At 36.6% G+C, this 15,165-nt stretch overlaps 8 protein-coding genes across 8 annotated transcripts; 5 read left to right on the top strand and 3 right to left on the bottom strand.

Moving 5' to 3' along the window:
* Positions 1 to 65: 65 nt before the first annotated feature.
* On the bottom strand, positions 66 to 2,410 carry SPOG_04222 (meiotically upregulated Mug57). Its single transcript, XM_013170298.1, has 2 exons — positions 2,299 to 2,410; positions 66 to 2,231 (listed from the first exon to the last, which is right to left on the bottom strand). Exon 2 carries the CDS (start codon positions 2,070 to 2,072, stop codon positions 1,500 to 1,502), a length of 573 nt encoding a protein of 190 aa, XP_013025752.1. The 5' UTR covers positions 2,073 to 2,231; positions 2,299 to 2,410; the 3' UTR covers positions 66 to 1,499.
* On the top strand, positions 531 to 1,344 carry SPOG_05777 (meiotically upregulated Mug97; the record flags this gene model as incomplete). The annotated part of the gene is made up of 2 exons (XM_013170561.1): positions 531 to 1,235; positions 1,282 to 1,344. 2 exons carry the CDS (start codon positions 531 to 533, stop codon positions 1,342 to 1,344), a joined length of 768 nt encoding a protein of 255 aa, XP_013026015.1.
* Positions 2,411 to 2,490: 80 nt separating the features above from the next.
* Positions 2,491 to 6,093, top strand: SPOG_04221 (histone demethylase SWIRM1). The gene has a single exon (XM_013170297.1). The coding sequence runs from the start codon at positions 2,886 to 2,888 to the stop codon at positions 5,916 to 5,918; it is 3,033 nt and encodes a 1,010-aa protein (XP_013025751.1). The 5' UTR covers positions 2,491 to 2,885; the 3' UTR covers positions 5,919 to 6,093.
* On the bottom strand, positions 6,094 to 8,734 carry SPOG_04219 (U2AF large subunit). The gene is made up of 3 exons (XM_013170295.1): positions 7,169 to 8,734; positions 6,912 to 7,126; positions 6,094 to 6,865 (listed from the first exon to the last, which is right to left on the bottom strand). The coding sequence occupies exons 1-3, from the start codon at positions 8,463 to 8,465 to the stop codon at positions 6,839 to 6,841; spliced, it is 1,539 nt and encodes a 512-aa protein (XP_013025749.1). The 5' UTR covers positions 8,466 to 8,734; the 3' UTR covers positions 6,094 to 6,838.
* SPOG_04220 (translation initiation factor eIF1A-like protein) lies at positions 6,122 to 6,842 on the top strand. Its single transcript, XM_013170296.1, has 2 exons — positions 6,122 to 6,524; positions 6,568 to 6,842. Exons 1-2 carry the CDS (start codon positions 6,226 to 6,228, stop codon positions 6,644 to 6,646), a joined length of 378 nt encoding a protein of 125 aa, XP_013025750.1. The 5' UTR covers positions 6,122 to 6,225; the 3' UTR covers positions 6,647 to 6,842.
* SPOG_04218 (VRR-NUC nuclease associated domain-containing protein) lies at positions 8,733 to 11,974 on the top strand. Its single transcript, XM_013170294.1, has one exon. The coding sequence runs from the start codon at positions 9,195 to 9,197 to the stop codon at positions 11,289 to 11,291; it is 2,097 nt and encodes a 698-aa protein (XP_013025748.1). The 5' UTR covers positions 8,733 to 9,194; the 3' UTR covers positions 11,292 to 11,974.
* Positions 11,975 to 12,229: 255 nt separating this feature from the next.
* On the top strand, positions 12,230 to 13,862 carry SPOG_04217 (complexed with Cdc5 protein Cwf25). Its single transcript, XM_013170293.1, has 2 exons — positions 12,230 to 12,363; positions 12,416 to 13,862. Exons 1-2 carry the CDS (start codon positions 12,329 to 12,331, stop codon positions 13,470 to 13,472), a joined length of 1,092 nt encoding a protein of 363 aa, XP_013025747.1. The 5' UTR covers positions 12,230 to 12,328; the 3' UTR covers positions 13,473 to 13,862.
* SPOG_04216 (sulfhydryl oxidase) lies at positions 12,238 to 14,575 on the bottom strand. The gene is made up of 4 exons (XM_013170292.1): positions 14,233 to 14,575; positions 14,106 to 14,133; positions 13,858 to 14,057; positions 12,238 to 13,802 (listed from the first exon to the last, which is right to left on the bottom strand). Exons 1-4 carry the CDS (start codon positions 14,427 to 14,429, stop codon positions 13,640 to 13,642), a joined length of 588 nt encoding a protein of 195 aa, XP_013025746.1. The 5' UTR covers positions 14,430 to 14,575; the 3' UTR covers positions 12,238 to 13,639.
* Positions 14,576 to 15,165: the final 590 nt, after the last annotated feature.

Below are 15,165 nucleotides of genomic sequence, written 5' to 3' on the forward strand. Positions count from 1 at the left end.
ATACCTTAAAACTGATACCACCCTGCTTGTACAACTTTACATTTGCCTTTTACTACTGTACGACTTAACATTAGAGGATAAAAAATGATCATTGTCCAAATCTTGGACGACTAATACATATAGGATTCCGTCGCGTAATTTGAAAACATGCGTGTCAGAATAGAGGCTTGAGAGTTCTTAACGACCTAGGAGGGAAGAGAAACATAGAAATAATAAATACTAGCTAACATACCAATGAAGATTAAACATCATTCATAAGAATCATAAGAGTCATAAAACAATTAGAAAAGAACACATAAACAACCATAAACAAGAACGCAAATAAGGTATCTGAAATTAAACTCCACATCCATAAACAAAGATTATTTGTTTACACTTTTTGTTTTGTTTATATACTGTTTACCATAGAATTCAATCGGCCAAATCCCAACCTCATTTCAAGAAAAAGGCAGGAACAACCTTTCTTTTTTCTTTTTTTCTTTTTGGATAATTTTTTGGTACGTGGGCTGCAAGTTCCTAAGGTATTTGGGATGTCGAATTTGGTTGTTAGTAATACCGACATGAATCAAAAAACTCATGACGAACTACAAGATCAGAATGAAAGTGGCTTCAATTTGCAGACCAACGAAGGTGATCTACCTGGCTTAACTGAAAAACAGTCGGAAAAGCCATTGATGAAAAATTCGTCAATCAAGGAAGATTCCCGCGTATCTGAGAAACCAAGTGTTAGTGAATCTGATGAAGTGAAACAACCAGAAGACAACGCTCCCGATTCCAACAATCAGCTCGCTCATAATTTACATGGCGAAGCTTTTCAAAGACCCGATGGTGTAAAGGGACAGCATTTGCAGGTTTATACTCAAGAATTTCATGTTCAGACTCCTGTAACACCACAACCCATGACAGGCAGGACTGTTGCATCACCAAACGATGATATATCCCCTACTGAATCAGTAGCTTCGACAAAGCCAGATTCAGTTTTATCAGATAGACAAGGGGGATTCGCACCTGCGTCAAGAAGTACTGTGCGTATCTGTCTGTATCACAAACTTTACAACAAATGGTATCTTAACATGAATGAAGATGATGATAATCAGACGATTGCAGCATACGCTCAGCATTTTAGCAGCGACAACCGTCCATCTATCTTTTATTTGCTTCAAGGTATTTCCTTTGGTCCAGAGTATGACTATGTGTTACGTCGTAAACATTGGTGGAATCCTTTGAGCGAAAAAGTCATGCGAAAAGAGGTAGTACTTCCAAAAATCGACACTCATCCAGGATGCCGATCTGTATATGAGCGTTATCAGAAAAGTAAAATTTATGGTGATGAAGATGTATTGATTGTACCAGTATACGGTCTAAATATGTGGGTTGTCTCCTTGATTGTTGCAAGTGCTGCAGGATCAGTGCTAATTGGTTTATGGATGCGGCTTTCAGATCCCTTTTTTGCACACGGTATGCTTCTCAACCTTGGACTAGGAAGCATTGGTAGCTTCTTATACTTGCTTTCGAACACTTGGTGCAGATAAAGTATTGTTCAAAATCCACATTTCTCCATTGCTTGCTTTTTTAATAGAAAGCACTTGGACAGAATCATTTAGGTAAAGAATATCTTTTTGTTTAATAACATTTATGGTTGATCCACTTAAGGACTTATATTCTCGGTTATCAAGCGAAGGATTTACTGAGATAAGATGGGATTTCATAAAGTGATGTAAATTTCCTTGAGCTTCATCTTCAGTAATGTGAACAGGTTCAGTAGGCATCTCAAACTTGGCTTCCACTGAATCCAACATCCATGGCTTCACTTTCATATTTTGAAACGCTAGATCGGAGGGTACCAAAATCGTAGTATAGTTATTTGTATCCTTTAGCCTTTCTACAAGCTCAGGAAATTGCATAAGAATATCTGAAAAAATATTGCAATCCCTTGAGCCAGCTAATAGCTCGAATAAACGAAGCTGGTGAGTAGTTTGCATTTGGAAAGGTTTCTGTCGGAAGGAGAATGCGTTTGTAATATATAAAAACGTAGAGAATAAGAAAAAGTTTACGATAAACGGTACTTTCATGCTAATACCTTGACGTTCTATAGCGAAAAATTTAAGAGCATATACCACTGCTATAGCTTGTAAACGGAGAGAATTGATAATTCAGCTGAAAAGAAAACGTCTCAAAAACTGGTTTTGCTAAAAAAAAAAACGTCCCTATTGAGCAGTAATAATAGCTTCCTAGTTCAGAAAAGTTAGAGAAAACAATACTAACTAAAGAATAGCAATAATAACTACGCTTACTTACGATATTTTAATCAAAGTATAGTAAAAGTACAGATTTGTTGAGGTAAGAGGGAAATTGTTGATCATTTAATAGTTAACTGAAATATAATATGATTTACAGCATAATATATCAAATGGATTCCCAGAGAACATTTTTTTTAGAAATTAGTATGATTATTTCTTTATTCCATGTATTTTTAAAATTGAATGAAAACGCGTAACATCTTAATTGAAACTCACCACGAACATCTGGTATTTCAACAGAATAAACCAAAGACTAAGAGGAATCTTAAAATATTTATTGAATTCTTTACTGATTAAGAGCTTTTCTTTCCAGAGAAGTACATTAAAGCATCAGTGATCGTAGTTAGGGCATCGTAGCCTAAACCATATAATAAGCTAGTACTCGGGTTTCGCGTTTTACGGCATCTTTTGTAAGAAATTCCATTTACAGAAGAGTTCATTTACGGTAAAAGAGGACTTACAAATCTCAAAAGTTTAACTATTGAGGAACCACTTTTGTTTGATTGAAGTGAAAACTAATTGAATAATTAGTAAGTGAAATTCCTGGAACAAAAGTTAACGAAGAAACGACTAAACAATGTTTGAATGATGGAGCTATCTCCAAAGGATGATATTTCTGAAGTATTGAATAATGGAGCATCGCAATCTACGGATCCTTCTTTATGGGCTATATTCGGACAACACTCAATGGAAGATTCAAGCGAAAGGAGGAATGTTGGTGCTGAAGTAGATAATGGTATTTTTGACCTTAGTCAGTTAAACGAGCATCAATTGACCTCGTCCATGCCCAACGCCATGGGTTTGTCGGGTCAGAATGGACTAATAGCCAAAAGCTTCGATGGAGATGATAACCCTGGCAAGGACGATGCATCTCTGCTAAGCCAACATATGCTGAGCACCGAAATGGAACACAAAATTATGGAGGCGAAGGGTCGACAAGCAGTGGGTGGCAATCGTAAAGGTAAACGCGTTTCTACAACTGCAAATTCACTTGAGCGTAATGGAACACAGTATGTCTCAAATGAGGCTCCAATCGCCGTGAAATCCAGCATCCCCGCGCTTCCGCGTACTACCTATGAAAGACTCTGCTACGAGTCTGCAATTGCCAGTGGATTATCTCCTGATTCTCTTTCAAGTGATGAGGTAGGTTTGCTATCTGAAATCCTGGATAATCCTTCTTGGTTGTCTCTTTATTTAAAAATCCGTAACGGCATATGCTATCTATGGCATAGAAACCCGACACTGTTTGTATCCTTTAATGAAGCCTTGGGTATCGTTCGAGAAAAAATGGCATTTCCTTTGGCGTCATTAGCTTTTGAATTTTTAACGAGAAGCGGCTACATTAACTATGGATCACTCAATATTTCTCTTAGTCTGCAACCAGGAGAAAATCTTCCTCAGAAAACTGTAGCTATCGTTGGTGCTGGCATGGCTGGCATAAGTTGCGCGCGTCAATTAGCAAATTTATTTGCGCAATATGAGCAGGACTTTATAAATCGCGGTGAAAAATCTCCTCAGTTAATCCTTTACGAGGCATCAAGTCGATTAGGAGGCCACGTTTTTTCTCATGGAGTACCTATTTATGATTCTTTAAGTGAAGAAGAACAAACTGGACGTCAGTCAGATGCACTTCAAACCTGCGTGGTTAACTTATCATCTGACTTTCTATATGGCTGTCCCTTTTTAGAAAATGATCCGTTACACATCATAGTCTCTCAGCAACTTTCATTAGACGAAGTAATACGCCAGACTCAGAACGTTGCTCTATATGATTCTGGAGATGGTCGAATAGACCAAAGGCATATAGACAGAGTCTTAATGCTATTTAGATCTTTACTTGATTATTTTTTCTCAATGAAAAATGATCAACTTCTGAATATAGTATTTTCCCCCAAACAAAAGTTTATTCTTACTTTGCAGAATTTGGACTGGCGTCTTGTTACTGATGAATTTCCCTTGTCTAATTACGACTCACTTAAAGACTTCTTAGAGGATTCCTTCAAAAATTTGAATCAATTACTACACTTTTCCATTGCGGAAACCCGGGTGTTTGAATGGTGCGTTGAGTACTTAAAACAAATGTCTTGTGTGCCGTTAGAATTAATAAAAGCGTCATCTAAATGTTTTATTAACTTCCCTTTTGGAGAAGCTGTTCCTTCGTATGCTATTAAAAACGGCATGTCAACGCTAATTGAAGCACTAGCTACGACTCCTAGTCCTTTACCGGTTTTATTTGATCATACCGTCCAGTCAGTCAATTTAGAAGGCCAAAAAGCTCACCTTTCATTTACGAATGACACAAATATAACTGTTGATAAAGTGGTAATGTGTTTACCTATTAATAAGTATCGAGAGTCTAACGTTTCATTTGGACCGCCAATATCTGAGCAGAAACTAGATGCTTTGAATAAGTGCTACTTATTGAATCGCAAAAAAGTTATCTTTCTGTTTAAAAGCCAGTTTTGGGAACTTCACAAAAGCGTCTTTGGGTCTTTGACCTCTAGTAAGAAAAACTACATATATAACGATTGTTCAGACATATATGGATTCCCATCATTAAGCGTGTACGTGGATATTCCTGCGCATCAACGAGTTGTTGACAGAGATATTGTTCATAATATCCTTTTAGAACTCAGTAACATTTTTAAAATCGAGAATCTGCAACCGTTACGCACTGTTATTACGAACTGGGAAAACAATGCATATTCAAATCACTACTCATATGCTATTTCACCTGATTCATCCTTAGAAGATTATTCTGTTTTAAGAGAGAGCATGGACGATACTATATATTTTGCCAGTGAAGCGTTATCAAAAGAGTATTCCGGAACTTTACGCGGTGCTTTCCAATCTGGTTTATTGGCTGCGAAAGATGTTCTTAGTTCTTTAATTGGGGATGTTGCCGTTCCTAATACTTTAATAGTAGAAGAAAAACTTGAAGGATCTGAATCCAACCGTAAAAGATCAGCAGGACAAGTGTATGGCAATGGAAGGAAAGGAAATGATGACAATAAAGCCCTCAATTACTATCACGATTATCTTAGATTAAGGAAGCAGAGACTTGAAAGAGAAGAGCAAGAATGCGAACTTTTAATCGCCGAACTTCTTGGCGCTCGGCCCGTTGCTCCTACAAGACCAAGCGCAAACCCATACTTAATATATCAAAAAACTCAATGGCATGTGTGTAGAGCACTTGCAGACCAAGAAAAACAAAGAAGTACTGGTGATCCTGAGGCACGTGCCACAAAAAATGAAATCAGGGCCAAACTTGGAAAAACATGGAGAGCTCTCGATGATCTAGGAAAACAACCCTGGGTCGATGAGGTCTCTGCTAGGCGGGCGAATTATTCCAGTCGTTTAGAAGAGTATCAAAGACAAATAAATGCCTATAATGTTCGCGCCGCACAAATTCGCGATGAGCATCGTCGCAAGTGTGAATCTCAGCCTCTTCCCGAAGAAGAAGCAAGGTTGAAGATCCTTTCGCAGGAGGAAGACGAGCGTGCTCAAAAGCGTCGTCTTCTAGAAAATACAACCTTGAACGACAGTGACGAGGAATATCGAGAAGATATGGATTATGAAGAACAAATTGATGATAATTTTTCCGATACGTTCACTTAGATTATAATAGGCAATCTAAAAATATACGCTTGGGTTTCTGGTGCACTTCTTTTTTTTTTTTTTTTAAAAAATTTTAAAAAAAAGAAGAAAAAAGTAATACAAAATTTATTCACGTAAAAACTAGTTTATCATTTATTCCCTTCCTATTATAGAAAAAATACATACTCATATTCCTGTTCTTTAGCCTTTGTCAGATATAATTAGGTAAATACAGTATTTATTGTCAAGGTCACTACACAGTACTGGGTACATTCTAAAATCAACTAAATAAGGTCACTCTAATAGAAGTATAATACGAAAATAAAAAATGTCAAAGAAAGCTTTAAGTCATCTGTCGTTTGATCCTCCTGAATCCTTAGACAAGGATCAAGTTGTTGCTAAAGTATTGCAACTCAGAGGTTCAGCATTATTTACGGTTTGTGAAGCCAATGGACGAGAACTACTCGTTGAGATGCCTGCAAAATATCGAAACAAAGCATGGATTAAACGGGGTGGATATGTTGTAATAGATAAGTCTGAATTTACAGACCAAAACAACAAAATCGACGGTTCTATTGCATACGTGGTTCAAAACCCATTGAAAATTTGGGAGAAGCAACCTTATTGGTAAGTTTTTTCATAATCTATATGAATAGCTAACAATTGTTAGGCCTAAAGAGTTTACCAACAATACCCCTGCAGATATAGAAGAAAGTAGCAGTAGTGAAAGCGCCGAGGAGAGTGATTGATACGTTTATTTTTTGGACAAAAACATGTTTTATTAACCTTACCATATAGCTATTTTAGTTGCTTAATAGAACTGAAATGTAGCTTCCAGAATGCTAAAATCATAACTTATAGTACTACCAATAGCATTTGACTCATAAATGATTCCATCAGTAATTTTTTGGGTCATAAAGGAATAATAGATTACTAAATTATCACCAAGCATTTGCTTTATAACAATCCTAAACATGTTAGTAATTTGCTTGATCAGTGATTGTGCAAACTTACCTCACCATAAAAAGCAAGGACAATAGTTCTATCATCAAATTTACAGCCTCGCATCTCTTGTATGGCTGCTTCAGCCGATTTGATATCAGCAAATCTCACGTATACTTTTCCAATGCCAATGGAAGGAGTGTCAGATAAACCTTTTCGTTGAGGAATCTTTATGTCTAGAATTTTTCCAAATCTAGAAAATTGAGTAGAAACGGCTTCTTGAATTTCTATAAAAGTGTTAGAAAAAAATTTAAAAGAGACGCACTTACCTTCACAATCTCGAGGATCAGCAGCTTCGTTTTCTGTTACAACATTATGAATTTGTAACACACGTGTAGCCTGAACTTTGGGATCCACTTTGGCTAATTCTGTCAAAGCGACCATTCCCACATTGCTTTCGGGTATTTTTTGATTCAAACCTACACAGGAAAAACCAACCTTTATTTTTTTGTCGTTAAATTCCATTCCGTCTAAATTTTGAATCGCCTTCCCTGCGTCCTCAGAGTTACGGTATTCACAAAATCCAAAACCCTTAGAAGATTCGTCAGCAACATTTTTTATTAATTGAAAGCTCAATAACTCTCCGAACGGTTTGAATAACTCAATTACGTTCTGTTCACTCAAATTAGAAGGGAAGTTGGTGAAATAGATTTTATCTTTTGAGTCCAATACTTCATTTTGCGTAAAATCCAAACTTCTTTGGTTTGCAGTCTCAGGCATAATTTGTGGAACAATGTAGTTTTTAATTCTGTTAAAACTTATCAGTATATCAGGTGCATATTGAGCGGTATGTAAACCCCATAAAAATGTGGCATCTTCCGGCTTCGATAATTCTAAAATTGCAGAATTATCTTCTTTGGAAAAAAAAACATTCGAAAAATGACTAGTTTCTGGTTTATGGTACGTTGTGGATATAAACAAATCTTCGATAAATGGCTTGAATGTATTTATGTCAAAGTCTGACGGAAGATTGGAAACGACTAATCTTCGAGCTTGACGACTAGCACCAGGTTGCAAAGGGGGAGGTGGCGCCATGATACTTCCTGCTGCCGATCGAGCAAACTCAAGAAGCTTTTCAGGATCAGTAGTAGCAGTACGAGGTGCGCCAGGAAGAGGAAATAAACCAGACATTTTAGCTTGGTCAGCGGTTACTAACTCATAACCAGGAGGTTTGATATCCCATTGAGAGTTTTGACGAACCCATTCATTGATTGGCTTCACATCCCTAAGTTGCTCTAATTCGCGTTCTATAGATTGCAGAGTACGAGACCTACTTGAAGATGGACTCACGCTTCTACGTCTAGAAGAATACCTTGAAGAATGATACTCATGGTCATCATAACGTCTCCTCTTTGATCTTTCATCATCACGGGGACTTCTCTCTCTATACTCTCTGTTTCGTCGGTAATCATGATCTTCTCGGTGTCGACGTCGATGATCGTCTCGATAATAGCTTCGCTCTATGTCACGCGAGGAGTATCTGTCCATACGTCCACCATTTTCATCTCGAGAATCTCGACCTCTTCTCGAAGAGCGAGATTCTGAAATTCTGGACGACAAATCCATTTTAGCAATCCAAGGTCTAAATCAATAGTATGTAAGACTAGATTAAGGTTTCTGAGGGTATAAAATAAGCAATGGAAGAGTAAAAATTATAGTAAGCAATAATTATACGTTGTTTGTGCAGTCGTTTATATAACACGACTTGAACAGCTTGCAAAGTCACAATATAATTCAGAAATATAATATTTGTTTTTCTTTCTTATTTAATAGCAAGCTAATCCCAAAACCTTTTCTCCTGAATGAATTTTTTAGAGTAGGTAGAGGTGACCTTGAGAACCGTATGTCTACCGGTTACTACACAAGAACAAAACTACCAATTTTGGGTTTATTTTAATGCAATTGAGTTAGTTCAAAAACTAGAAAGAAAAGAAAGTAGAAAGTACTATACTTTCACTTCGAAATGGTGGAAGTGTCGGTCAAGTACCAGCATTAGTCTATAAAAAAAATTTTAGCCAACTTTTCGACTTCAAACGCGTCTAAAAGACATTTATACAATTGTTTTTGTTATATTGAGAGGATTTCTATAATATCCGTGCTCATATGAGGATGCATCCTTATTTACAGTCTATTCGAATCATATGTAGAATTGGCGTTAGGAATTTCTGATATTCTTATTAAATTAAAGATTGTCGTTTTCTTATTGTTTCGCGTTTTATGCAATCTTAAATAACGCTTTTATTATTACCTACTCTCTTTAAATTTTGGAAGCATTCCCTTAAATAGACGAAAAGGATGAAGCGCTATCTTCAGGAGGCATTTGGAAATGAACTTCCAAGTGATGAATATCCGACTAATGAAAATCGGTATCCTCCTAAAAATGTCATTAATTTGTCAAGTGATCATCCGACAAAGCAATTCAAAGTCAATTCAACCGAAAGCTCAATGTACTTGTTGGGTTTTAAACATATACTTTCTACAGTTCTTAGTCACGAGTCTCACCTCTTAACGCAAGAAGAGTTAGTCGTTTTGGATAAATTCAAAATCCTAGCTTGCGACGAACAATACCTTTTTGTTCGTCTTTTCATGAGAAAGCGCGACAAGTGGTTTCGAGTCACACAGCTAAATTATCAAAATTGCCAAAGCATAACAGAAGCTAGTGCAAACCTTACGAAACTAGGGTTTTTTGTTGATGAAAATTCAATAAGCATTGAGGAATTATTAGATACTATGACTTTAGAAGAGCTGCGTACGGTTGCTCGTTTCAGTAAAATAAACGGGAAATCGAGGAAAGAGATAATTCACTCAGTTATCTGTTTATCAAGAAATCAGTCCGTCCTTCATACCGATGGTCAGTTACTTCTTTCATTTAATGGAATAGGAAACTTGAATAATCAGACAAAGCAACTTAAACAGCAGCTTTTATATCACAGCGGATCATGTGTAAAACCAGAAAGAAGTGTCGTTGAGCTTTTTCATCGAATCCATGCTGTGTACTTTCGTTCTACAATTTATGATGAGCATTCTCTAACTTCTTTGATCCTAGTTCGCATAAAGAAAACAGTATATCCAGGTTATCAAATATCTCGAACCTCAAACGTATTCGAATCTAGGACAATATTAATAGAATACGTTGATGCGTTAGAGCTTTGTAAGAAACTTTTGCCATTATTTGAAGGACCTAGTTTGTCAAACAAGGAAGCTCTTGGAACTGCCCTTGATCTTTTTTTTAATATCTATCCAAAATGGTTGTCATACATCCATCAGGATATGCTAAAGTTTGCGACTGATTTTGAGGAAGATAAGCAGCGTTTGTACAGTTTTATATTTTCTTATCGCCCAGGGGCCGTTTATACTTATTTGATTCATAAAGGTACGAATGTTTTGGGAAAGCTACGACTAGTTGAACTTGAAATCGAAGTTCTTGATACTCTACTTGCTCAAAATTTATACTTGATTGGTAAACGGGGATTTTGGTATAATAGAAAAGCGCTTTTGGAAGGGAACTACAAAACTACGGACGTTAGTGTGTTACAAAATTGGCAACGTCGAGGACTATGTACATGTACGCACGGTATCGAGGACAAAAATACACATATGAAATACCAATTTGTCCTTCAAAGAAGACTTTCGCGACTCGAAAAGGTCTTATTGATACCTGAGAAGGACAGGCGTGATTTTTCATATAACTTTCAAAATAAACCCTCAAGTATTACAATCTTTGGAAAAAGAGTGGATCCTAAGGATAAAAGTCAACCAAGAACACTTTGGCTTACTTCGAAAGGTGATGTATTAACAGTTGAAAAGTTTGCTGTTGAGTACTATGCATCTTTTGGTTGGTCTGCTATTCATTCTGAGGGTGGAATTTTCTTAACTTTATTTGCTTTGGTTTTTTGGGATATTTTGTTTATGGACATCCCAGGTGTTTTCCAATCCGCGTTTCAGTCAGCACCTTTAGATTTATCAACGGATTTATTTTTTTCGGCACGAGAATACGCAATTCGTGGAAGACTTGCAGAAGTCGAAAACGGCTGCACGGAAAAGTATGTCAAAATGGTTTATACCCGTGAATCAAAAAGTCAGCCAGTATGCATCGGGCTTCAATGGTCTTATTCACTCGAGACGCTGCTCTCAGTAATTTATTGTATTCATGGTAAAGCTTTAGCTTCTATATTTCATGCCATGGCCCAAGATTATAAGAATGCTTCTAGTGGTATGCCGGATTTATGCCTTTGGAATACTAGTACAAAGAATTTTCTACTTTCGGAAGTGAAGAGTGATAATGACAAACTGTCCGAACCCCAAAAATTCTGGATAGATTTATTGCTAAGTGCAAACTTATCTGTTGAAGTATGCCATGTGCTCATGGATGCTGATAAAGCTTCTTTATAATCATAGTCATGTTAAGGTTTTGGTCAAAGGGATTAGACAGGACTAGATGGAATATTATTCTTATACTTCGTAATGATAGACCTGACCTTTATTTCGCTCGAAATTCGTATTTAAAAAGGAAGAAATTATCAGGAAGTGTGCCAATGTTTGGTATTTATTTATTTACCTCCTAAGGTTTTTATTTCAGTATGCTAGGTAGTGGATCCTTTCATGTTATGTTTCCTACATAACTCTCAGCAACATTGACGATTTTATGATGAGACGCTTTATTTCCTCTCTTGCTTTTCAACTGATTTTTATAAGTTCAAAAATCAGTACGTAGAATACTGCATCTTTTCAAACCGTTCCTAGACTTTGATAAAGTGTCTTGCCCATTAAGGAAAATTCTCTGATCACATACATCAGATGTCTATTCTTCAACTTCAGTCCCCTTTCACTGTGCGATATCAAATATTAGCATCTTGGCTTGTTCAATGAAATCAGCCTTTTTCATCTTCATAACTTTGATTTCATTGATTTTCAATCCTTATACTTTAAACCTCCTCAGCGCAAGATGCTAGTTCAAATCATGTACAGCCTAATGAAACAAACTTGAAATTTACGTTGTCAAAGATCTTATTGTTAGAAAGAATTACTTCCCTATTTATAATATTCTATACTTTTTCTGTGCACGCGAAAATATTTCCAATATGTATTGCTGCTCTACTGAAGTTATTATGCCTTCGTAATACAGACTTGCATGTTCTTGATAGAGCAGTACAGAACTGTTGCATCTAATTTCTCCCCAAGAGGCCTATGTGGGGGTGATGAAGCGATTGATAGATGCCCTCTAGAATTGGGATGCTGAATATTTTGTTCGGTATTTCACTTTAGGTATTTAAACGAGAAAATATGTATGAATATATCGAATGTGATTTATGATTATTAACTTAACCAAACACATTTCCTACTGTTAACAATTTGTACTTTTAAACGTTTTTTACTTTTTTAATCGCATTTTACTTAGAGGGAAAGCAAGCTATTAGAACAATTGCAAAATGGGAGGCGGTGATTTGAATATGAAAAAGAGTTGGTACGTGTGACCATAAATGTTGTCGAGAATGAATAATTACTAACTGTTTTAGGCACCCTCTTTTAATGAGAAATCAAGAGAGGGTGTGGAAAGAAGAACAGACTCACAAGGAAGAATTAAAAAGGGTCGAGCAATTACGAAGAGAAATTGAAGAGGAACGACAGCTTTTGGAACTTCAGAGGTTACAAGAAGCAGCTGGAGGAAAAAAGAGGAAAGACCATGTGGAATGGATGTATGCAGTTCCTACAGCCGAAGGACCTAAACGAGACTCCTCGGAAATGGAAGAATTTTTGCTTGGTAAACGGCGGTTAGACGACCTTTTAAGTGACAAAGTGGAGGATCAAAAGAATTCCCTTAATAAGACCGAATTTATTTCTTTGCAAAATGCCAATTCTGTTCAAGATACCCAAGCCAAAGTCCGGTTGGACCCCCTTTTGGCTATAAAGCAGCAGGAGCAAAAGCAAATGCAACTACTAGCAGAAAAGAGGAAGAGGAAGCTAGAAGAAGAAGAAAGAAGGAAAAAAGAGTCGGAGCGTCGTAGTCGGCATTTAAACTCACAAGAAAGAAGTTATGATAGACATGGCCGCCATAGTGAATCTCGAAGACGCAGCTATGCTAGAGATGTTACGAGGAGAGACGAATATTCGCCAACAGCATATGGAGACCGACATTATCGCGATAAAAGGTATGTCGACGATCGAGATTATGAAAAAAGACGGTTTTACCAAGACAAACGGAAATACGATAATGAAAGATACAGCCGAAGACAATTTTCTTCAAGGTCACCTTCCCCTCAACGACGGAGTTTTCATAGACCACGTGCTTTTGTTGATGGATCCTCAAAAGAAGATGCCCGTGAGCGTCGATTAAAAGAAATGCAAGACAATGCGCAAAAATTAGAAAAGAATAGGGTCGAAAAACTTCATAAATTAGAACAAGAGGAGTTAGTTGAATCTGCCAAAAATGAAGAGGAACGATCTAAGACTGCTAGAAAATGGAATAACCAAGGAGAATTTCTTCGAGAAATGAAGAGAGAGGTATATTCTGGTGATGCGGTAAACTTGGCTGACCGTGTAAGCAGTATGCGGCATACTGCTCTTAAACAATAAAGCTTCTTTAATGGATGTTATATTAGATGAATGTTTTATTAGAAATATGTGAATTAAGAAGAAAGTTATGGGAAGATGATAAGTTGCTGCATAACTGGCAACCTAGTCATTCTCATTGATAGAAGTAAAAAGACGTAACATATTTGTACCAAAAAAATGAATCGAAATTATCCGGACCTGTCTGGTTCTTGTTCCTGTATGCTATACGCTATTGATCGTTCATCATCGTTCTGATTTTCGGCTTGCTTGATTTCCTGGGATCCTACGACGTATGTAGTTGCAATATCATCACAAGTTGGCACCGTCAGGTTAAACTCTTCGTTGAATTTTCTATAAAACAATCAGTAACGTGTCCAAAAGTTAATTGCAATAGGGGAATGCATACCCGTGCAGTTTACATCCCCAAGCTGTTGCTGCTTTAGAAGAACCAGTTTGAGGAGGGTACTTTCGGATTAATTTTTGCGAGACAACTGAGCATTCACCGCAAGGGAACAAGGAAGCAGATGAAACAATATAATGAAACAATATATTTCTTTCATATAGTGTAGGCAAGCTTGGATAATTGGCTAAAGTAGTATGGAAAGACTAAACAAATAATTAGCATGCGAGACATCAAGACTCATTTGGGCTTACAGTCCAATAATTTTTCATCATTTCGTTTCTATTTAGATTTTATAATTAGTAAAGTAATGACAGCAAGAATTGTCGTAATGAAACCATTGGGTATCACGACATAGTTTTTGATCATTTCATTCCTTACCTTGTCTCTTCCTTGTGGTTTAAAGGAGTGATAACAACAACCTCTTCACTTTTCTCTTTATTTTCGCCAAGTTGCCTGAGTTCAGGCATGTATAGGCGCCATTCTTTGTCAATCATTACGCTTTGAAATACCCATATTACAAAACCCACAATTAGAACTGTTGATAAAAGTATCTGTATCCTCTTGTTAAACAACATCTTTATAAAAATTGATACATCTTCAGCGTTTAATAAATGGAAGTTGCGGTTGAAGTTTAAGTCAGAGGGTACTGATATTTAGTTTGTTTACTTTACCATCAATACTGAAGTTTGCCCTACAGTTCATTATATGTGGCTTCGTCAGGCCTCTCATTCCACAAAGGCAATTAGATGTGGATTTATGTGAAGTCACAATATTACCAAGTGATTTCCAAGGTATATTACTATAAAGCGTAGATAGTTTATGGCCGCCACAGTTGTGATGTCATAATTGGGTCCCTCGTTAGCATTCATAATATAACAATTCGTTATAAGAATGGAATATTAGCTAATATCAGTTAATATTCATAAGCTTAAAGAATTGTGCTTGATAATAAGTAAACAAAAATTTGAAAATGCAAATTTCTCTTTGATTGCAGAAACTCCGATTAAAATTTACAATTCGTGATTATTGCTATTAATTAGAGAAGCCAGTCACGATGGCAAATATACAGAATAATATATATATGTGTGTCGACAGTCGAAATCTTTAGATCGGAAGATTTGACTGATCAGGCTAAATAAGATTGACACTTAGTCGTTTTCATTTAGTTAATCAGATCCCTGGACATATTACTATTACTCTACGTAGTACTAACACGTCCAATTCCAATAGACAATTTTGTAATTGTACTTATTACTTCCACTCGATTTACATTCTCATAACGTGTGAGATTTCTCCCGTGACATGTGAATT

This window comes from Schizosaccharomyces cryophilus (assembly GCF_000004155.1).
Source record: "Schizosaccharomyces cryophilus OY26 unplaced genomic scaffold supercont4.9, whole genome shotgun sequence".
Lineage (NCBI taxonomy): Eukaryota > Fungi > Ascomycota > Schizosaccharomycetes > Schizosaccharomycetales > Schizosaccharomycetaceae > Schizosaccharomyces > Schizosaccharomyces cryophilus.

Excerpts from the sequence above, each read along its gene's own strand:
- SPOG_04221 (XM_013170297.1), top strand. The coding sequence starts at position 2,886 with ATGATGGAGCTATCTCCAAAGGATGATATTTCTGAAGTATTGAATAAT.
- SPOG_04219 (XM_013170295.1), bottom strand. The coding sequence starts at position 8,465 with ATGGATTTGTCGTCCAGAATTTCAGAATCTCGCTCTTCGAGAAGAGGT. Across the intron at positions 7,127-7,168 it reads TGATCCTCGAGATTGTGAAG|AAATTCAAGAAGCCGTTTCT; the intron begins GTAAGTGCGTCT and ends ACACTTTTATAG. Across the intron at positions 6,866-6,911 it reads TCCTTGCTTTTTATGGTGAG|GATTGTTATAAAGCAAATGC; the intron begins GTAAGTTTGCAC and ends TAACATGTTTAG.
- SPOG_04222 (XM_013170298.1), bottom strand. The coding sequence starts at position 2,072 with ATGAAAGTACCGTTTATCGTAAACTTTTTCTTATTCTCTACGTTTTTA.
- SPOG_04218 (XM_013170294.1), top strand. The coding sequence starts at position 9,195 with ATGAAGCGCTATCTTCAGGAGGCATTTGGAAATGAACTTCCAAGTGAT.
- SPOG_04217 (XM_013170293.1), top strand. The coding sequence starts at position 12,329 with ATGGGAGGCGGTGATTTGAATATGAAAAAGAGTTG. Across the intron at positions 12,364-12,415 it reads TTGAATATGAAAAAGAGTTG|GCACCCTCTTTTAATGAGAA; the intron begins GTACGTGTGACC and ends TAACTGTTTTAG.
- SPOG_04216 (XM_013170292.1), bottom strand. The coding sequence starts at position 14,429 with ATGTTGTTTAACAAGAGGATACAGATACTTTTATCAACAGTTCTAATT. Across the intron at positions 14,134-14,232 it reads AACCACAAGGAAGAGACAAG|AAACGAAATGATGAAAAATT; the intron begins GTAAGGAATGAA and ends AAATCTAAATAG. Across the intron at positions 13,803-13,857 it reads TGGGGATGTAAACTGCACGG|AAAATTCAACGAAGAGTTTA; the intron begins GTATGCATTCCC and ends ATTGTTTTATAG.
- SPOG_04220 (XM_013170296.1), top strand. The coding sequence starts at position 6,226 with ATGTCAAAGAAAGCTTTAAGTCATCTGTCGTTTGATCCTCCTGAATCC. Across the intron at positions 6,525-6,567 it reads TGGGAGAAGCAACCTTATTG|GCCTAAAGAGTTTACCAACA; the intron begins GTAAGTTTTTTC and ends AACAATTGTTAG.